The sequence below is a fragment of the Salvelinus fontinalis genome, chromosome 19 (genome assembly GCF_029448725.1).
Source record: "Salvelinus fontinalis isolate EN_2023a chromosome 19, ASM2944872v1, whole genome shotgun sequence".
In the NCBI taxonomy this organism is placed as follows: Eukaryota; Metazoa; Chordata; class Actinopteri; order Salmoniformes; family Salmonidae; genus Salvelinus; species Salvelinus fontinalis.
In genome coordinates this window covers 25,985,753-26,002,809 of record NC_074683.1, presented here as the reverse complement: position 1 = coordinate 26,002,809, position 17,057 = coordinate 25,985,753, and the positions used below count along the sequence as shown (strand labels likewise).

At 38.7% G+C, this 17,057-nt stretch overlaps 1 protein-coding gene across 1 annotated transcript in view; it reads right to left on the bottom strand.

Moving 5' to 3' along the window:
* The window catches only part of ttn.1 (titin, tandem duplicate 1), a 167,156-nt gene that overhangs the window by 107,180 nt on the left and 42,919 nt on the right, over positions 1-17,057 (bottom strand). Inside the window, exons 48-73 of the mRNA XM_055871142.1 lie at positions 17,017-17,031; positions 16,483-16,692; positions 16,310-16,387; positions 16,189-16,215; positions 15,795-15,827; positions 15,649-15,693; positions 14,690-14,758; positions 14,136-14,192; positions 13,835-13,915; positions 13,607-13,657; positions 13,129-13,269; positions 12,846-12,920; positions 12,320-12,481; positions 11,934-12,025; positions 11,744-11,822; positions 11,456-11,533; positions 11,250-11,345; positions 7,876-7,950; positions 7,668-7,748; positions 7,459-7,548; positions 7,239-7,316; positions 6,297-6,335; positions 3,753-3,806; positions 2,895-3,290; positions 2,492-2,764; positions 263-538 (exon numbers count right to left, since the gene is read on the bottom strand). Coding sequence (XP_055727117.1) covers positions 263-538; positions 2,492-2,764; positions 2,895-3,290; positions 3,753-3,806; positions 6,297-6,335; positions 7,239-7,316; positions 7,459-7,548; positions 7,668-7,748; positions 7,876-7,950; positions 11,250-11,345; positions 11,456-11,533; positions 11,744-11,822; positions 11,934-12,025; positions 12,320-12,481; positions 12,846-12,920; positions 13,129-13,269; positions 13,607-13,657; positions 13,835-13,915; positions 14,136-14,192; positions 14,690-14,758; positions 15,649-15,693; positions 15,795-15,827; positions 16,189-16,215; positions 16,310-16,387; positions 16,483-16,692; positions 17,017-17,031 — 2,751 coding nt within the window. The remainder of the gene's footprint in view (positions 1-262; positions 539-2,491; positions 2,765-2,894; positions 3,291-3,752; positions 3,807-6,296; positions 6,336-7,238; positions 7,317-7,458; positions 7,549-7,667; positions 7,749-7,875; positions 7,951-11,249; positions 11,346-11,455; positions 11,534-11,743; positions 11,823-11,933; positions 12,026-12,319; positions 12,482-12,845; positions 12,921-13,128; positions 13,270-13,606; positions 13,658-13,834; positions 13,916-14,135; positions 14,193-14,689; positions 14,759-15,648; positions 15,694-15,794; positions 15,828-16,188; positions 16,216-16,309; positions 16,388-16,482; positions 16,693-17,016; positions 17,032-17,057) is intronic.

Sequence of the window (17,057 nt, the reverse complement as noted above, 5' to 3'; positions counted from 1 at the left end):
CTGCCCTGGGGGATTATTATTTTAAAAAATTAGACCAGAGGAAAGGGTGCCTCTACTGGCTCTCCAACACCACTTCCAGCAGCATCTGGTCTCCCATCCAGGACCAACCCTGCTTAGCTTCTGAAGCAAACCAGCAGTGGGATGCAGGGTGGTATGCTGCTGGCAAAGGCTATCATGTAGATAGCCTTAGTGGACAACATAACATACAATTGCAGACTGTAACATAACATACAAGTAACATAATATAGAATGTGCAACCAACCTCCAAGAGTCAGGTTAGCTGTGTATCTGCGGCCTTCAACCTCCATGGCATATTGCCCAATATCATCAGGTGATACTTTCTTAACTATGAGAGTCAGTTCTTTGCCTTCTTTCTTAACCTCAGTCTTGTCAGTGGGATCATTAGGAATCTCCTTGTCGCCATGGAACCACTTCCAGTTGGGGGTTTCTTTGAAGAGCTCGCATTTGAAAGTGGCAGTGGCCTTGGGTTTCACATGCTGATCTCTCAATGGTTTCTGCAACCAGTCTCTGATAATTTCTGTAAAATAAAATAAAAATTCATATTGAAAAATGGCTCCTTCTCATGTAGCCAAGACACAACAAACATAAGAAGAGAGGCACAGGACTACAATCCACATATAAAAACAAAGCAGGGAAGGTCGAAGATCAACTAGAGACGGTCCACAGGAACTGAGTAAAACGGGGGTCTCCTGGCAAGAGGCAAAAGCCCTCACACATGGTGGACCTCCTACAGTGCCTTGCAAAAGTATTCACCCCCCTTGGTGCTTTTCCTATTTTGTTGCATTACAACCTGTAATTTAAATTGTTTTTTATTTGGATTTCATGTAATGGACATACACAAAATAGTAAAAATTGGTGAAGTGAAATGAAAAAAAATTACTTGTTTAAAAAAATTCTAAAAAATAGAAAACGGAAAGTGGTCCATGCATATGTATTCACCCTCTTTGCTATGAAGCCCCTAAATAAGATCTGGTGGAACACATTACCTTCAGAAGTCACATAATTACTTTAATAAAGTCCACCTGTGTGCAATCTAAGTGTCACATGATCTGTCACATGATCTCAGTATATATACACATGTATATAAAAGGCCCCAGAGACTGCAACACCACTAAGCATGGGGCACCACCAAGCAAACGGCACCATGAAGACCAAGGAGCTCTCCAAACAGGTCAGGAAAATGTTGTGGAGAAGTACAGATCAGGGTTGGGTTATAAAAAAATATCAGAAACTTTGAACATCCCACGGAGCACCATTAAATCCATTATTAAAAAATGGAAAGAATATGGCACCACAACAAACCTGCCAAGAGAGGTCCGCCCACTGAAACTCACGGACCAGGCAAGGAGGGCATTAATCAGAGAGGCAACAAAGAGACCAAAGATAACCCAGAAGGAGCTGCAAAGCTCCGCAGTGGAGATTGGAGTATCTGTCCATAGGACCACTTTAAGCCATACACTCCACAGAAATGGGCTTTACGGAAGAGTGTACAGAAAAAATCTATTGCTTAAAGAAAAAAATAAGCAAACACATTTGGTGTTTGCCAAAAGGCATGTGGGAGACTCCCCAAACATATGGAAGGTGTGACTGGTCAGATGAAAATGTAGCTTTTTGGCCATCAAGGAAAATGTCTGGCGTAAACCCAACACCTCTCATCACCCCAAGAACACCATCCCCATCCCCAACACCACACCATCATGCAGTGGGGACATTTTTCATCCTCAGGGACTGGGAAACTGGTCAGAATTGAAGGAATGATGGATGGCACCTTCTAGCAGGACAATGACCCTAAGAATACTGCTAAAGCAACACTCAAGTGGTTTAAGGGGAAACATTTAAATGTCTTAGAATGGCCTAGTCAAGGCCCAGACCTCAATCCAGTTGAGAAACTGTGGTATGACTTAAAAATTGCTGTACACCAGCGGAACCCATCCAACTTGAAGGAGCTGGAGCAGTTTTGCCTTGAAAAATGGGCGAAGATCCCAGTGGCTAGATGTGCCAAGCTTATAGAGGCATACCCAAAGAGACTTGCAGCTATAATTGCTGCAAAAGGTGGCTCTACAAAGTATTGACTTTGGGGGGGGGGGGGGGAATAGTTATGCACACTAAAGTTTTCTTTTTTTTCTTATTTCTTGTTTGTTTCACAATAAAAAATATTTTGCATCCTCAAAGTGGTAGGCATGTTGTGTAAATCAAATGATACAAACCCCCCAAAATTAATAATTCCAGGTTGTAAGGCAACAAAATAGGAAAAATGCCAAGGGGAGTGAATTCTTTCGCAAGCCACTGTATGCTCCCAAAGGGGACAAGAGGATGAAGTCAAGTATGTCAAGCTATGTAGCAATTACGCAATGTTTTTCCCGTGCTTATGAATAGGCTAGGAATGCATTATGTAGATTTGTTCAAATGAATTGCTCCTAAAATGATTAGTGCATTTGTTTAGTTACAAATATAGATATTCTGTACATACCAATGATTTTGACATCTGTTTTAGTCCTGATGTCATCACACTCGCAAGCGTAGATCCCAGCGTCGTCATCTCCCGTGTCCTGGATTGTAATGGCATGCTGCATTCCAATGACATTGATAGCCACTTTTCCAGGGATGTTTTTAAGAGGGACACCACTTTTCTTCCAGACCACATCTCTCTCTTTGTTCAACTCACAGGTCAGGTACATAGGCTGACTCTTGAGGACCGACATACCATCCTCTTCCAGAGTCTTTACCCACTTCACAGGCAATTCTATGAGGAAAGAAAGTCATGTTCCAAAGCTTACATTAAATATGACTTATTTTTAAGTAATCAAAGAGGTTGTAAAGAAGTAAAGAAGTTCGTTACACAGAACAAATATGTATGGACTTAGAATAAGTACCTTCTACTATTAGTTTGGCGGTTGTTGTCTTTTCCTTGTTGCCCAGCTTGGCAACACAAGTATATTCACCAGTGTCAGAAACTTGCACATCAATGATGAGCAGTTTGCGATCTTTGCCATCAGAGTAGTACTTGTGTTTTGGGCTCTCTCTTATGTTGGCATCATCTTTCATCCATGAAGTAATTGCAGTAGAAGGCGAAACCTCGCACTCAAACGTAGCAGAAGCGCCGACTGATTCAGCCTCCTGTAACACTATGTCTTTGAGCGGTCTCGTAAACTTCAGTGGAACTGCTTTGAGCTGGAATCCAAAAGGATTAGCATCTGGGGGTTTGTCTCCTCCAGCACCGGGCTTCAGTCCTCTACCCCGACCACCACCAGGTGAGGGGGTTTGCTTAGCTGAAATTGGAAAAATGTAAATGCATGATAAGTTCAACAACACTACTTTTGCTAAGACGTTTTGTTTTATTTTAAGAACTGTATTTTTTCAGTACATGAACATCGACATAAAATATAAAACCCCAGAGAGAAACCTCTCTTGGACATGTTGCCAAGGGCAAAAAACAAGTGGCATTACCGTATTTACCAAAGAGGATGAAGAGTATTAAGCAAGTTAACAACACGATAAAACGCTACTATACCATACAGAAGTAATATACAGACTCAAACATTCAAACATGTTTAACATTTAAACAAAATACATAGTTTTCATAGTAAATAAGACATGATAGATATGATTACAAAAACCTAGAAGACCCATATAAGGATATAGGTTAAAGTCATGATATTTCTGAGCACTTTAAGTTTCTATATCTTTAGCACACACATATTACTGACATGCATGTTTTTGTTTATTCTCACCTTGAATGCCTCTACCTCTACCTCTACCGGCAGCATCCTCTTTTGGTTTCCCATCTGAGTAAAGACAATTGCATGACTTTCTCATTAAGAAATAAAATATATGACTACAACTCGCAAAATGGTTGGACATTACACAGAAAACTGTGAAAGATGGGAAAGATGAATGGATACAAAATGGAGCACCATGGGCAAGATTATTGGACATGAGAAGATGGCATGGACATAGAGAATTGAACAAAATGCCAGACATTGACATGGAGAGCTTGAACACGCTGTAATGGATGTGTACAAGACAATGGAGACAAATATTAGTACAGCTAGACAATGGACAAAAATTACTGACTTTGATACTTGGACTACATAAAATGAAGACATTAAGATGAGGAGATGAAAACATTAAGATGGACATGGTTGGACAACACAGAGTGAGAACATGGACATGGTTGGTCTACATAGAATGAGGACAAGACGTGAGACAAAAAATATTGACATGGATGGAGGTAATGAAAGATGGATGGCTAGCTCGACTGATAACTGGACAGATAGATTAATGGATGAATGGAGGATGGATCAGGTGAGACACTTCCTGAGCCATCAGTGGTAAGTTTCAGCAGCCATAATCTCACCTCTGCTGGCACCTGGCATTCCAGGGGTCTCACGTGCATCACCTTCCAAAGGTTCTTCTCCCCAGTCTTCTGTGGACCCAGAACTATCTCGAGGGACAAGTTCCCATCCCCAACCTTCATTGTCAGATTCCAGCTCCTTCTCTGGCTCCTCCTCAAAGACTTCCTCCTCCAACTGAGTTGAAATCTTTCGTAACTGTACAGGGGACAGTTCCTTCATTGCTGGCACCTTCTCTTTAACAGTTTTATGTGGTGCTTCCTCTTCTGGTGATATTTTCTTTGGAACCTTTTTTAGGGTAACACCTTCAAATGAATCTTTAGGTGAAACCTGTCTAGGCAGCTTTTTGGTGCGTTCTGCACTGGGCTTCCTCTCCATAATAATTTTTTCAATTTCTTTTGGCTTTGGTTTTTCAACCTTAGGTGAGGGAGTCTTTTTCAGTTCCACCTTTTTCTTAAGTGTCTCTTCATGCTTTAAGGGTTTGTCTTTTTCTTTTTCTTCTGGTTCTTTAGGCACAAGCTCCACCTTTTTTAATTGTGGCTTTTCCTCTTGAGGACTCTTTTCAATTTTCTTTACAGGTACTGGTTTTGGAGGACTTGGCTTTTGATGAAGAGTTTTTTCAGCCTCTTTCTTCTTCTCAGACTCCTTCTCAGGCTTCACAGCTTCAGCTTTTGGTGACTTAGAAAATGGCTTCAATTTAACTTCTTCCTTCTCTTGCTCCTGCGGAGGCATTTTCTTCACCTTTGTCAGTGGTTTGTCAGACTCTTCGACTTGTTCATCTTCAGGAGCTTTGGCCACTGGTTTAAATTTGGCTGCCTGTGGCTCTTTCGTATCCTTTTCGATGGTTTCAGATTTCTTCATAGGAGCAGAAACTGATTCTTTAACTGCTTCATCTCTTTGTGGTCTCTCACTTCTATCGTAAGCAGCTCTGGATTCACTGTCTTTTTTGTCTTTCTCTGGCTCAACAGTTCCCGGTTTAGCAGGTTTTTCAAATGGTTTAAGCTTGACAGTTTCTTGCTCTTTCTCGTCTGATGGCAATTTCGATACCTTCTTCAGAGATGAGCTAGGTTGGTCAGGTGATTCTTCCTTCAGCAACTTTGGTGTTTTCTTCAAACCCATTTTCTCCTCTACTTGGACATCTTTCAGAACCTTTTGGGATTTTTTCAAGTGAGCTAATGATTCCTCAGTAGAATCTTTTGATGCAACTTCTTTAGGTTTGTGAAACTCCACCTGTTCAATTGGCTTCTTATCGTATACTGAGGTTCTCTCAGCTATTTCTGTTGTTTCAAACATATACTCCTCTCTCTCATAACTTTCAACAACTATGGTCCTTGAGGCTTCCTGAGTCGGAACCTCCGGCTCAACTGTCTCTTCTTCTGAGGGTATCTGTGGCACCTTTTTCAGCTTAATGATATCCTGCTCTTCCTCAGTGTCCTTTGAAATTCTGGTCACTTTCTTCAAAGTTGGCATGTCAAGTATTTCTTCCTTCAGAACAGGAATTCTACCCTTTTTCTTAATAATAGTTGGCGCCGCAGTTGTTTTTGCTGAAGTAGTAAGATTTTGTATAAGACAGAGAGCAACGACCAACAATTATTCATTTGCATCACAAAACAACAAAGGACTCCAATATTAAACATTTTACAGCAATACTGTACACTCCACATTCACTCGGCAACAAAAGATTTAGGACAGTTCACTGGACATATTTTCAGACAGACAAGTTAAACAGACATTTTCCCAAGTAAAGTAAACTGGTATCTATCATGTATTTAAATTAGTAATTCATTGATCAAATGATGAAGCTATATTTTAATGTTTGATCTCTTAATCTGTTTACGATCTATTTTGCATTAATAGGTTAAAAATAATGCTTTGATATATTGTTATTGTGTTCTACCCTTTGATGTATTGTTGCAATCTTACCTTTGCCAGCTCCCCCGGGTGCTGTTACAGGGCCCTTATCTGTAGGAATGTAGGAATGTAAGATTCCAGTTCAGTTTTAGAATAAAAAATATATTGTAAGGGATTTGGGAAAGCACCCATATGTTTGTGCCTAATCACTAGGATAGGATGTGATAAACTGTCTTATAAGAGGGGGAAATGTACTTCGACACACAGTATGGCTGTATACAATTAACACTGTACATTACACACTCAACATATACACTATACATACATTGGACGTTACCCATGTCATAAAGATTATACACATCTCTTACAGCCACATACATCAAACATTTACTATGTATATATATACACTACAAGATGCAGGGGTATCAATATTTGCGTTAGAGGAAGAAGTGTGTCATGCAATATGTTGACTTTTGATGATTTGAGCAATGTATTCCTTTTCACTTTGGTGAAGACTTTTTGAAATGTAATGACTCTGTAGCAGGTGTGTAAGTACAGGCAGTTGCATGCGACTTACCCATATTGCCAATATTTTCTGAGAAAAGAGTACTGCATGTACTTACTAGCCTGTACAGGGTAACTACTGTTAGTTATTACACTAGTAGAGTGTAGAAGTGTCTCTATTCTAAGCAAGCAGTATCAAGCATGCACATTTTGTTAGAAGTACACACTTCAAGTGAGTAGGTATCATGAGATAGTGGCAAACAGATAAACCTCTAACAAGGTTTAAAAGTATGCTGTAGAGTAGACAGACAAACGAAGCAACATTTCTAAAATTAGATTTCTAAGTGCCAGTGTAAAATGCAAGTATACATGTTGTATACATACAGGTGTGTTCACTCATACTACTTAAGTACAGCATGTGTGAGGCTCACATGCTCTTAGGAACCTGTCAATAAGAGCAAACAGACATTTGAAGAACACACCATGAATGACAGAAACAAAAAAGACTACCTTCAGGGGGTGAAGCACTAGGTGAAACAGGTGAAGGCGTTTTCATCGGTGGGGAGGATCTCTTTTCAGCTGGTGACATTTTAAATACAAGTATGCCAAAGGTCATAATCAGGACAAACAAGAGTGTTTGAGCTAAAATTTGCTCACCAAATACAAACATTTAAAAGAACAGATAGACATTAAGAAAAAACTAAATTGAAACAAACATCAGAAACACTACCTTCAGTAGGAGACACTGTTTCTACAAGAGGAGCAGGTGAAGGCTTTGGTATCTGAGGTGGTGGGGAGGCTTTCTTCTGCACTGGTTTCACTTTAAATACAAGTATTCTAAGGTCACATTCAAGAACTGACTGCTTGAGCTAAGAGTTGTTAAACAAACACAAACATTGACAGAACATAACATGAATTGACAAAAACATAAGAGACTACCTTCAGGGGGAGAAGCTTTCTCCACATGGGGGGCATCTGAAGGCTTTGGCTTCGGTGCAGAGATTTTCTTGTCTGGTGTCACTTTAAATACAAGTACCCCAAGGTCACAATCAAGAACTGACCACTTTGGCCAAAGACTCATTAAAGAAACACTGAAAGAGCAGACTAACATTTGAGGAAAACAACATGCATGACACAAACACACTACCTTCAGGGGATGCTACTTTTTCTACATAGGGAGCAGGTGAAGGCTTTGGTGTTGGAGAGATTTTCTTCTCTGGTGGTTCTTTAAATACAAGTACGCCAATGTCACAATCAAGAAAATACCATTTTCACTAAGGTTTGTTTAAGATTTGTAAACAAACACTGACACAATGAAACAGATTGAAGAAGATTGAGACATGAAACATTAAGGACAACACTTAGGAAAACACAATACAAGAAGAAGATGTAAGAGTTTAGTTTCGTTTTTGATGAAGACGTAAGAGTCCCTTTAGTACCTTGTGGACGAGTGGTATCATCTGTAATTGAGACAGGGACCACTTCAGGGGCGACCCTTTGGTCTGGACAAGAAAAAGTATTATGCAATATTTAGACAATACAAAGATTTAGTCATGACAATATACAGTCCAACAAGGAAAGACGTAAGAAGAATACACAAAGACAGACAGACAAGATGTAAGAATGAGGCCCTCAGATTAAATACCTTTGTGAGGTGTTGGAGGCTCAACTCTCTCTTCTTCTTCTTCTTCTTCTTCTTCTTCCTTTTGTTTGATTGTCTTCTGTGATATTTTAGTTTTATACAGGATGTCATCTTCATTAGGTGAAACAGCTTTCTTAGGTGGAATGACATCTACTTTAGGTGAAACATCTTTCTTATATGCATTGGCTTCTTCCTCAGGTAAGACAGCTTTCTTAGAAGGAATGGCTTCTTCCTCAGGTAAGACAGCTTTCTTAGAAGGAATGGCTTCTTCCTCAGGTAAGACAGCTTTCTTAGAAGGAATGGCTTCTACCTTAGGTGAGACAGCTTTCCTTTGAGGAATAACCTTTATACTTAAGATAGCTTCTTTCTTAGTGGTAGGAGTAGCTGATTTCTTTGGTGGAACCACTGTCACTGGGTCAATGTGTCTAACACTATCTCTTTGGGTTGCATCTTCCTCTTTCTTTGCAACAATAGCTTGAATTGGTTGATCATCTATTTTCTTTATAGGAACTTCTTGCCTTACTATCTCAGTTTGTTGTATATCTTCCTCTTCTAAAGAAATATCATCCCTTACGTTTATCTGAGTCAATTCCTTTTCTCTCTCATATATTATAGCTTTGTCTCCATATGATACCTCTTCTCTGAAACTAACTTCCTCTGCCAGGGAAATTTTCTCAATGAAACCTGTTGTCTGTGAAACTTGCCCTGCTTCAGTCACAGGATCCCTCTTCACTGAAACATCTTGCCTTACTTCAGTTACTGAAGCCTTCTTCACTGCAACTACTTGCCGTGCTTCAGTCACAGGATCCCTCTTCACTGAAACATCTTGCCTTACTTCAGTTACTGAAGCCTTCTTCACTGCAACTACTTGCCGTGCTTCGGTCACTGAATCTCTCTTCACTGGAACTTGTTGCCATGTTTCAGTCACGGAATCGCTCTTCACTGAAACTTCTTGTCTCGTTTCAGTTACTGAAGTCTTCTTCACTGAAAGTTCTTGCCACACTTCAGAAGCTGAATTAAGGTTTGGTGAAACTTCTTTCAGCTGTTCAGTCACTGAATCCCTCTTCACTGAAACATCTTTCCTTGCTTCAGTCTCTGTTGTTACAGTTAGCTCAGTTGGTGAAGGAACTGTGATGGCTTTAAAGACAACACAAATTCAAGATTTGCACAAGAAGAGAACACAAATTCAAGATTTGCACCATACAACGGTGACTAAGAAGATGACAGTAAAACACAGAGACACTTTTACATAAAAGGTTGCCTGGAAGATGTGAATGTGTTTGAATTACGTTCGGAAAGTATTCAGACCCCTTGACTTTTTCCACATTTTGTTACGTTACAGCCTTATTCTAAAATGGATTGAATCTTTTTTTTCCTCAAATCAATCTACACACAATACCCCATAATGACAAAGTGAAAACAGGTTTTTTGAATTTTTTGCAAATGTATATTAAAAACCCAGAAATACCTTATTTACATAAATATTCAGACCCTGTGCTATGACACTGGAAATTGAGCTAAGGTGCATCCTATTTCCATTGATCATCCTTGAGATGTTTCTACAACTTGATTGGAGTCCAGCTGTGGTAAATTCAATTGATTGGAAATTATTTGGAAAAGCACACACCTGTCTATAAAAGGTCCCACATTTGACAGTGCATGTCAGAGCAAAAACCAAGCCATGAGGTCGAAGGAATTGTCCATAGAACTCCGAGATAAGATTGTGTCGAGGCACAGATCTGGGGAAGGGTACCAAAAAATGTCTGCAGCATTGAAGGTCCCCAAGAAAACAGTGGCCTTCATCATTCTTAAATGGAAGAAGTTTGGTACCACCAAGACTCTTCCTAGAGCTGGCCGCCCGGCCAAACTGAGCAATCGGGAGAGAAGGGCCTTGGTCAAGGTGGTGACCAAGAACCCGATGGTCACTTTAACAGAGCTCTTGAGTTCCTCTGTGGAGTTGGGAGAACCTTCCAGAAGGACAACCATCTCTGCAGCACTCCAACAATCAGGCCTTTATGGTAGAGTAGCCAGACGTAAGCCACCCCTCAGTAAAAGGCACATGACAGCCCACCATGAGTTTGCCAAAAGGCACCTAAAGGACTCTCAGACCATGAGAAACAAGATGCTCTGGTCTGATGAAACCAAGGTTGAACTCTTTGGCCTGAATGCCATGCATCACGTCTGGAGGAAACCCGGCACCATCTCTACGGTGAAGCATGGTGGTGGCAGCATCATGCTGTGGGGATGAACGGCGCAAAGTACAGTGAGATCGTTCATGAAAACCTGCTCCAGAGCGCTCAGGACCCCAGACTGGGGTGAAAGTTCATCTTCCAACAGGACAATGAACCTAAGCACACAACCAAGACAATGCAGGAGTGGCCACTCAATGTCCTTGAGTGGCCCAGTCAGAACCCGGACTTGAACCCGATCTAACATCTCTGGAGAGACCTGAAAATATCTGTGCAGCGATGCTCCTCATCCAACCTGACAGCGCTTGAGAGGATCTGCAGAGAAGAATGGGAGAAACTCCCCAAATACAGGTGTGCCAAGCTCGTAGCATCATACCCAAGAAGACTCAAGGCTGTAATCGCTGCCAAAGGTACTTCAACAAAGTACTGAGTAAAGGGTCTGAATATTTATGTGAATGTGAATTATTATTTATTTTTTTTATTTTTTTTTGCAAAGATTTCTAAGCCTGATTTTGCTTGTCATTATGGGGTATTGTGTGTAGATTGATGAAGAAAGCCTTTAGCGTAGCAAAATTTGGAAAAGGTCAAAGGGTCTGAATAATTTCCGAATGCAATGTATATCAAAATGTGACTTTCAAATTATCTGTAATGACTGCATTTTAGAATGTAGAATTGTAGAACATGTGTAATGCAGTACAATACCTTTTACTTCAGGGGTTTCTTTGGGCTTAGGTGTAACTTCTAATTTTGCAGCTGGAGTAACTTTCTCTGGTTTCTGGGGGACTTCTATTCAAACAAGTTAATAATAAAAGCAATCACTAAAAGGAGCTCAAAGTTACTGAGAATCATGTATGTACCAACGTGTGCTTTAGGAGAAGTCATGGTTTCTAGCATACCTTTTGTGAGAGCAACTTCATCCTCCTTTTTAGGTTTAGTTACTGGTGTTCTCTCAGGCGGCTCATCCTTCTGTTTCACTTTTTTAAGACATACATGACATTACCAAACAAATCGAAATTCAGTACAAGCGTGACAGCACAAGCACAGTATAAACAAAATCTTAAGGAATTCATTCTGTTCAAAAGACTACCAAGAGTTTTGAGTATGAAAGAAGAGTTCAAAATGGAAAGGAAACCATTGTTAATAACATCAGCATTTTCAATATCCAAAGACATTGAAATATATACCTTTCTCTGTGTGGATTTCCTTTGGTGCAGCTGGCTCTGCCTTGCTAGTTGCTTGCTGTGGCTTTTTAACTGCCTCTTCCTTTGGTGCTGCAATTGGCTCTGATTTGCTCATTGCTGTTTTTTTAGCTGCCTCTGTTGGTGTTGGTGCAGTTGGTGCAGTTGGTGTTGTTGCAGTTGGTGCAGTTGGTGCAGTTGGTGCTGCAACTGGCCTAGGCTTACTAGTTTCCAGCTTTTTATCTGCATCTGTCTTTGGCCTCTCCGTTGTTTTAACATCCGTGAAAACTTAAAAGGACATTCGGCAGTTGTTTTTTTCTACTTAAATCATCAATGGATGAAGAAGAGAAACCAGTATGTGCTAATCACACTCTAACGAGTGCTTTGCACATTTACAAAGAGCATGCTAAGTCAAGAAATAACCATAAAAAGACAACAATTTACAGAAAACATTAACATTTCTGACAAACAAACCTTCAACATACTGGCAAACAACACATTATTTAAATCAAGAAACAATCAGATTTGTGGATTGCATAAGAAGAGTACATATACCCTCAAGGATATATGACTTTCAAGTACCTTTTGTTGGAGTAGTATCCGTCTTTTTGGGAACATCCTTAGGTTTAGGTGGTGGAATTGCAGATTCTTCTTTCTTTGTGATCTCTGGTACTTTTTGGGGAACAACCTTAGCTGCAGGTGGTTGAGGTGTGGGTTCTTCTTTCTTGATGATTATTTCTGGCACTTTTTAAGAACATTATGATTAAATGGATGATTCACCCAAATCACAAATTGCCAGCACATATTCGATGGACCTATTGAGTCAGCAATCCAATATTTGGGTTTGTTTAAGCTGTTGCTAAGGAAACCAAACACATCTTGTGATTGCTGACTCTACAGATTCTAATATTGCTTGCTAATTATCCATACAATAATTTAAGAATTGTAATTTGGGAGAATTTGTAACAATTAAAAAACACTGCTAAAGAGGTTAGCATAAATAAGAATGAAGAGATAGCTTCGTCACAACACTTAGAAGACATGTACATACAACACAGCTTAAGATGTAAAGTATATTGCAACGAGTTTTTGCTAAACTAAGCTTTACCTTTTTTTGAAATTTCCTCTTGTGGAGGTGACTCTGGCTTTCTAATGGGCTCAGCTTTGGGGTATTCCTCAGGAACTTTAAAGAACATTTGTTTTGTTTTAATGCTCAATAAATAATTCAGAGTGAAGCAAACAAAACAAACAAATGCATACATATCTCATTACAAACATCAATAAACACAGGTAGACATAAAGACATTGTGCTTGACTTGGACAAAATAATGCATACATGTCATACAAGGACAAGAGTAGGAAAGAGCATTAAAGACAATATATAACTGTACCTTTGGGATGAGGAGCTTCTGGTGTCTTTGTGGGAGTGGGTTTTGGCTTTGGTTGAGCTTCAACCCTAGCTGCAGGTGCCATTTTTGTCTCAGGGGCCACTTTGGGCTCAGTAGCCATATGAGGTATGGGTTTAGGCACATCTTTCAGGTAATACAGAAACACTACCATTAGCAAATGTAAAGAATATACTTATAAAAGATTTAAGACTAAGAGAAAGCAAGAATACACACATGACAGTAAACAGTTCAATAAGAAATTATCCAATGCTCTCAAGTGAATTACTTCACAGGCATTGATGAGACTAACAGTGAGTATTTTTCACCAACTGTCAAACCACAAACAATGACAAGCCGCAGACACATTCAAAAATATGGAATAAAATCACATAGAAAAGACACATTGAACATGCACAGAAAATGAGACGAATCAAAAACAGTTTATATAAAGCATTGGCTGACATAAAAAAAGGTGTAATACCTTTGCTGGGTTCTGGTCGTGAAATAGGCCGCTTTGGTTCAACATATTCTTCTAAGATAAATGAAAAAGTTACTAGACTTATCTGATTAAAGTAAACACATGTAAGATGCTAAGAATCAAACCAGCGTGCTATTCACATTAAGAGATGAACAGACAAAGACACAAAGGACAGACAGAGAAAAGAGCGAGAGACAGATAAAGTAACAGAAACACACAACATTACTGTACCTGTAGGGGTGGGAGGATAGGGCTTTTCATGTTCAACCAGTGGAGTGATCTTTTCTTCATGAGGCCTCCTTGCTTCAGGTACTTAAAAACAGTGTGATTCTGTTTAAATGTCTTTCTCTGCACATACAGTACGCTGTACATTGTAGATCCCACATCCTACATAACTGATGACATCAAACATATTTGACATAAACCAAACATGTTTTACACAAATGAACAATCATTAAGAATGGTTGACAAACAACATAGAATTAAAGAGAAAGGGAAGAATGACCTTAGAAGCACAGGGTCATGTGAATACCTTTGGTCGGAGCTGGAGCTGATGGCCTTTCCTCAGGTTTCTTGTAAGCTTCAGGAACTTCAAAGATAATTCCTTCATTAGAATACTAACTACAGCACAAATACTATTGCCATGTGCGCCAGTAGACACAAAGGGGATAAGTTAGTAAGTAAGCTAATACTATCGCAAAAACACTACTGCCTTACATGCCAATAGACAAAAACACAGTCAGTAACTTAGTAAGTAGGCTAATACTACTGCAAAGCTTTGTCTGCAGTAATTTGGTGTTGCATTAATACTGTGTTAATGAAAGCACTTTACATTTAAATTGATATTTATACAAATAGATATTGCCGCACATTGGCAAACTCACAGATAACAGCAGGTATGTACAGTAGTTGGACAGACAAAAGAGTTTGGTTGGACGAACACATATAGGAGTGTTTTTCCTTGACAACATGTAGACCCAATGGCCATTTTTCAAGAGAAGTTACAAAGAAACATTGATTTTGGCATGTTTACAAGTTTAATTCACAGCCATAAGCGTACTGTCATAAGCTGTCTCGTGTCAATACCTTTAGGTACTCCTTCTCTTGTTCCCACTTGAGTTTTGGAAACACTTTCATCAACGGGTATCCTTTCTCCTGATGAAAAACAAGGAACAAACTTAGCTAAGGGCATTTAAAGAAGTTAAAATTAACAAATGTAGGACTGACATAACATATCTTTAAAAAACAAATCATCAAATAGGATAGAAGAAACAACAATGCCATACAACATTTAAGGTAAATCAATAGATTTAATGGTGATATTAGGGATTAATCAATGATCCTGTATTTACAGTACAACAACTGAAGAAACACAAAAAAGAGGGATAAAATAAAAGTGTTAGTACAAGAAAACTAGGGGACATTTACATGACATACATAAAGTACACACACACACACACACACACACACAGACACACACACACACACACAAACAACCTTTGAACCTATTACAGTTGACAAACAGAGAGATTTCTTGCCATATGCAGATATTTAGTAATTATTGTTATTTTATCGACTGATACATGTTATCTCCAGAATACTGTTATTATACCTGTGTATGAAGAGAATTGAAGTTCTATCTTTTCTTCTTGCATTTCCCAACTTTCTTGCATTTCTTGCTCAAATTCTAGTTAGTATATCAAATGATAATAATCAATGGAAATAATACATTGTTGGAATGAGAGAATAAACACATCATCTTACTAGTGACACTAGAAACCATTCAACTACAATGAATAAACAAAAACAATGAAATTAAGAAGGAATGATAAGGAAGTGATGATGGATTGTTAGATTTTTTTGTGATGAGTTTAAGTGCCCAAACAACAGGCCCAACTAAAGGATGATAAGTATTTAATATTAGGGATGAGGTATTGATGAGGGATGAGGTCTTGATAAGGGATGAGGTATTTATTAGGGATGAAGGATTTAAGTATGTATTAGAAGTCGCATGTGGGATTAAGATAAATCACAAGGTATTGTACCTCTCATTTCTGTCCTCTCCTCATAATAGTATTCAGCTGTTTCTTCTTTGGGTTAAAAACGGAAGAAATTCTTAATTGTACCATAAAAGATTCCAGTTTAGCTTATGTAAATGTTCAACTTAACAATGAACATGTGCCAATCTTACCTTTGTATGCTTGTATTGATGAATCTGGGACATCTAAGGGTGTTGTAATACATAAGTATACATATAATCTGACAATATACACATGGTTAATGTTTACAGAATATTAGATTGGGGTGGTTATTTGCTATGGCAGTAAAACGTCACATATCCAACAAAGCCTGTCCAATAATATACCTTACATTTTATGTTGATTTTCATGTCATAAAGACCCTTAGTATAAAGGGTTTCAGAAAATTACTAAATATTTTGTCACAGTGATTGTCCAACCTATAAACTCTGTTCAAACAAGGTTGACGTGTGGTTTTACTGTACTTTAAAAGGTCTTTGGGATTTTTTTTTATTTGGTCCTACATTTGTTAATTTGGCATTTGGTTAATTTGAAAATAATACTCACCAAAAGGAACCCTTCCTAATTCAATTTCTGTGAAAGGAGGAAGTAAAGGTATTATAACACGAGAATAATAATTGATGTATATAAATGCCTATAGGCATATCTAGCTAGTAAATGTACAGACCTTTGCCTGAAAGGTAAAGTTCAGCTGTGCTTTTAGCTTCACCGTTGGGTTCCAACCGCGCAATCACCGAGTAAACGCCTACAGGATTAGTAATGAAGATTGCTGAGTTTCTCATTATTAGATTTTTATTTGTACGACTATAAAGTAAATTTGCTTGACTCAAATCTACACACCTTCATCATCAGAGGTTACATTGCGGATGGTCATAAAGTGTCGGCGGCCTTCACTTCTGAAGTTATACTTTGGGCTCTCTTTAAGTTCCCAAGTGTCTTTGTACCATGTAACGATAGCATTGTCGAAGGACAACTCGCATTCGAAGGTAGCAGATTGGTTCTCATTCACTTCAATGCTCCGGATGCGTTTGGTGAAGTGAATTATGCCAGCTAAAAGCAGATCATGGGAATCACTCTTAGCGGTGGCAGTTTGGTTTTGTTTAAAACTATGAGTAACATTTTTTATCTTAAATGTTACATCCTTTCTTTAAATAATTTATTACAAATATAATTGTGATTCTTAAGTGGGATCTTAAATATCGAAGTGAATCTATGTTAAATGCAGTAAAACATAAAGAAGTCAAACATAAAGAACAAGAACAAGAAAAATCTAACAAACAAAGATGTAACAAATACATGTACAATACGAGCAGCAAAGAGGTTAGTAAGTGATATCCTGGAGGTAAACTATTTGTTCAAACTATGGTCCCTTACCTTGTTGATCTCCATCTGTAAATTAGTATGGGAATAAGAAA